Source organism: Siphateles boraxobius, unplaced genomic scaffold (genome assembly GCF_051911475.1).
Source record: "Siphateles boraxobius isolate OS27281-9 unplaced genomic scaffold, OSU_SipBor_1 22, whole genome shotgun sequence".
In the NCBI taxonomy this organism is placed as follows: domain Eukaryota; kingdom Metazoa; phylum Chordata; class Actinopteri; order Cypriniformes; family Leuciscidae; genus Siphateles; species Siphateles boraxobius.
This window is the reverse complement of record NW_027508833.1, coordinates 15,620,287-15,624,913: the sequence shown is the minus strand read 5'-3', so window position 1 is coordinate 15,624,913 and position 4,627 is coordinate 15,620,287. Positions and strand designations below refer to the sequence as shown.

The 4,627-nt window shown below is 46.1% G+C and overlaps 1 protein-coding gene across 1 annotated transcript; it reads right to left on the bottom strand.

The window, feature by feature from the left end:
- Nucleotides 1-2,861, bottom strand: LOC143746444 (uncharacterized). The gene is made up of 5 exons (XM_077238239.1): nucleotides 2,386-2,861; nucleotides 1,341-1,624; nucleotides 900-1,234; nucleotides 286-705; nucleotides 1-172 (listed from the first exon to the last, which is right to left on the bottom strand). Exons 1-5 carry the CDS (start codon nucleotides 2,844-2,846, stop codon nucleotides 14-16), a joined length of 1,659 nt encoding a protein of 552 aa, XP_077094354.1. The 5' UTR covers nucleotides 2,847-2,861; the 3' UTR covers nucleotides 1-13.
- Between the last annotated feature and the right edge of the window lie 1,766 nt (nucleotides 2,862-4,627).

Here is a 4,627-nt window from a genome sequence, read left to right as displayed (position 1 = left end):
GTGAAAGTTTCAATTACCTGAAGTGCTGATAACTCTTGATCTGTGGGAGTCTACGGAAGTGGCGAGTCAGATGCTGCTGCCAGTCGAAGGTCTGGACTAAAACTTTGCCCTCTGCCGTTCCAACAAGCTGTGGGATATTGAGGCGACTCACAGGAGAGCTGTTTTCCACAACCTGATGACAAAAAAGAGAAGAGAGGAAGAAAAAAAAATCTTCAGTTAAATGTTTCATTGAAGCAGAACAGAAAACAGCACTGAAGTCATTAAAGCAAAGTAAAGTTAAAGTACCTCAGCGATGTCTGCCAAAGTGTTGACTCTTGTCTTCATGTAGGCTTGCTTGATGAGTCCAAAGCCACAGTCAGGGGAAAACTTGGTGTGGCCAGCAATAAGGAAGTGGATTTCAATTTTATCGTGAAGCTTGTGTCCAACCCGCCAGGCAAGGTACCAGAGCATGAAGTTGTTCTTGTTCTGCCCACTGCAGTTGTCACAATGAAGATCCACCTCTGTTTCTCCAACTCCAAAGTTGCAGAAGAAATGATGCATGTAGCTGATGACTTCATTGCTTCCCTTAGTAGATGACATGCCTTCATCAATCAGGTAATTCACCTGTTTCTGCAGCCCTTCACATGAAACACCAAATAGGCCACATTTCCGTGGGGTCAGGAAGTACATTGGTCCTGGCTGGAGAGGGTTTGAGGGAAAGTGTAACTGTAGGAGACAGAGGGAGAGAGGGAACTTGGATTAGATTAAATTAAATTTGCATCTATTCATAATTGTCTAATAAAGATAAACCTTACTATATTGATGCTATTCTGCATTTGCACTATTTATTCTCATGCACCAAATCGCCCTTTAAGGGACATTAATGAAGTAAAGTGAAGTAAATGTGTGTGAAATATTACCTGCTGAGCAAAATCAAAACTGTAATGCATCCTAATCTTCTTGCTTGCTGGTAGGGATGGTCCAAAAGACAGGTTAGAGCCAGAGCAAATCTTTCTGCAGGCAGCAGTCATGTCGTTGTACACAGCCCTCTCTTTCTGCACAAGGGAAAGATGATCTTGTTGCTTCTTTACTGCTTCAGACTTTCTATCATCTGGGAGGTTTGCACTTCGTATCAGCTGCTCGTTATTGCTTTGGCACTGCCAGCAGAGATCTGTGCGTGGCCGGCAACTTTTGATGTGTGGGAGAAGTCGGTTCCACAGTGCTTTGAAGCTGGTTTTACAAACTGCACGCTCACCTGAAAAACAGATATTGCTTATGGTTAATTGTATTGTAATTGCTAATAGTGCTCCGCATTATTTCACTTTATAAGCACTCAATTTTAAATCAATGTTTACACATACCAAGCTCCTTAGCAGACTTCACGTAGAGACGCCACACTGAGGCCTTGGACACATGAGTTGGCAGCAACTTCACATGCCAATCCTTATGCCCAGGCTGTCGGCCAGGCAGCATGATGGCATTGTCTTCTGCATAGTTTTTTATGAAGTCCACAACTCTGTTGATATCCTCAGGGCTGATGAACCTGGCTGGTGGACGTGGCAGTGAGTGCTTCTTCCTCAAACGTGGTCTTGCCCCATTCTCCTCATAGTGTTTGACTATATCAGCCAGGGTGTCTCTGCCAATGCTGAAAAAAGGGGGGAAAAAAGAAAAAACGTTTAACATCATGGTCTTGCTAACAGGCATCTTGTCACCTATATCAAAATGTATTGTACAAATTATAGGTACTTTTACTTTACTGAAGTAAATTTTATGATGAATACTTTTTACTTTTACTTACTTTAGAGCTTGTATCTGTACTTCCTGGTTTAGTCTTGTTTTAGTCCTGGTTTAGACCTCACAGTTAGTGGTTAGACCTGGTTCGAGTCAAAGGATTAAAAAAATCCTGTACATTAAACTCTTCATAAATACTTTTACTTTTGACTTATAATGCACATTTTACGGCTACGTATACTTTATACTTTTACTTAAGTAGGAATTTAATCTGATACATTTACGATAACGTTAGTAAATCCTTGGTAAGAATATTAAGTAGTACTTCCTCCACCACTGGCTAAAATTATTAGCATCACAATCAATTCAAGAATGCTAACAGGCAGGTTTACCTGGGATAAGTTAAGTCATTAACACCAGTCAATTCAAGCAATTGAAGCATTATTCAAATTAATAGCAGAAGCTCACATTACCATCTTAAAGCTCATTATAGTAATGGGGGTTTTGGCAAGTGATATGGTGCTAACGATTAGCAGCTAACGTTACAACTAAAACGACAGTCCTGAGCTAGCTAAAAACAATAGGTAGGTATTGGAAGGTCTAAACATGGACTAAACATGAGCTGAACTTAGAATGAACTTAAAACGACTAACTTTGATGTTTATGGAAACTCACCCCATAAGAAACAGAAAAGTATTCTTGCAGATCTCGTTGCCTCCAATGAAATAAGTCGTTCGGGCACACTTTCTCTTTGTCGGGGTCTTCTTTGTGGATGTAACCATCTCCGAAGTTTGCACTGTGCGTCTGTTTGCCTCTAAATGTCCAATAATTCGCATGTCCTGCCACTCTTTTTCCGCAGCTAAAGAATCCAGCCGTATGTTGTACATAATGTCTGGAGAAAGCTTCTGGCTACAAGACTGTCTCCCATGCAGAGAGTTCTCTTTTCTCCTCGTGTAACATTTACAGTCAAAGTTACGGATTTTCCCCATTTCTCTATCTATATCCCCATCAAATGTTACTATCGATATAGCCTCTGATATCTTACGGTCCAACTCGTCTGACGCCAGTCCGATACATTCTTCCTCGTCTTCATCTTCGCTCAGTTGTAGATTAGGGATATTATTCAGTCTTATCATGCCACTTTCATCGTCGCTCAGATCGTCTTCAGAATCAGTGAACGCTTGTTCATAAGCATCCGGCTTGTCGAAGAAGTACTTCAAAACATTTTCATTGTAACGGCCACGGTTCAGCTCGTCTGCAACATTCTTTGCGGCGTCCATCTTCATTGAATTTTGATATCAGATAGAGCCGGCTAGAGCGCTGCATAATTAAGTAGCCACGCTGTTGGGGGGCGGGGGCAAAAGCGCCGGCGGCTATTCAGTATGGAAATACACACAGACAATGACACGCCCCTACTGCATGCTAGAATCTCCGAAAAACAAGCCGATTTCAACCTCAAAATGTACGCTTTTGAATATACCAATACTGTTATCTCAAACATGGAGAGGCTTCTTCATGATCTCAACTAACAGATTCTGCAAAAAAGCGGAAATCACCAATTTTGGAAAAAAACGCTTGTTTCTCATTTTGCTCGCAAGTTGTGCTGCCAACTTGTGTCACTGCTTTCCGTGACGGGTCAAATTTTCGAATGCGTGCGGCCACAGGATTGGTTTGCAGCGTTAGACCTGAAGGACGCCTACTTTCATGTCTCCATTTTACCTCGACACAGACCGTTTCTCCGGTTTGCTTTCGAGGGGCAGGCATACCAGTACGCGTTCTCCCATTCGGGTTGGCTCTGTCTCCTCGCGAAAGTCGTCGAGGCAGCCCTTGTTCCCCTACGCGAACACGGGGTTCGCATCCTGAATTACCTCGACGACTGGCTAATATTGGCTCACTCTCGAGATCAGGTTTGCGAACACAGAGACTTAGTGCTCCGGCACCTAGCCCGTCTGGGCCTTCGGGTCAACTGGGAGAAAAGCAAACTCTGCCCCGTGCCTCTTTTCTCGGTATGGAGATCGACTCGGTCGCTATGGCCGCGTAGCTTACGAGCGAGCGCGCCACTCACTGCTGACTTGTCTTCGACAGTTCGATGGCAAGAGTGCGGTCCCACTGAAATTGTTTCAGAGGCTCCTGGGGCATATGGCTTCTGCAGCCGCGACAACGCCGCTCGGATTGCTTCATATGAGACCGCTTCAGCTGTGGCTTCGCGATCGAGTCCCGAGGTGGGCATGGCATCATGGCACGCTCCGAGTTCCAGTAACTCCGACCTGCCGTCAGACCTTCACCCCGTGGAGGAACCTCAGTTTCTACGGACCGGTGTTCCCCTAGAACGAGTTTCCAGGCATGTTGTGTCTCCACAGATGCCTCTTCCACAGCTGGGGCGCCATGTGCAACGGACATGCTGCCGCGGGCTCCTGGACAGGACCCCAGCGCCTTCTGCATGTCAATTGCCTCGAGTTGCTGGCAGTACGCCTTGCCCTGCACCGTTTTCGCACGTTGCTCAAGGGTCAACACGTACTAGTCCGTTCAGACAATACCGCGACTGTAGCGTATATCAACCGTCAGGGTGGTCTACGCTCCCGCCGTATGTCGCAACTCGCACGCCACCTCCTCTTATGGAGTCAGAAGCACCTGAGGTCCCTTCGTGCTATCTATTTTCCGGGAGATCGGAACTTTGCACCCGGCGAGCTGTCACAGTTTCGGCCCGTTCCCGGCGAATGGCGACTCCATCCCCAGTTGGTCCAGCTATCTGGGACCAGTTCGGGGACGCACAGATAGACCTGTTTGCCTCCCACGACTCATCCCATTGCGCCCTGTATTACTCCCTGTCCGAGGGCACTCTCGGCACAGATGCACTGGCGCACAGCTGGCCGCGGGGCCTACGCAAATATGCGTTTCCCCCAGTGAGCCTTCTCGC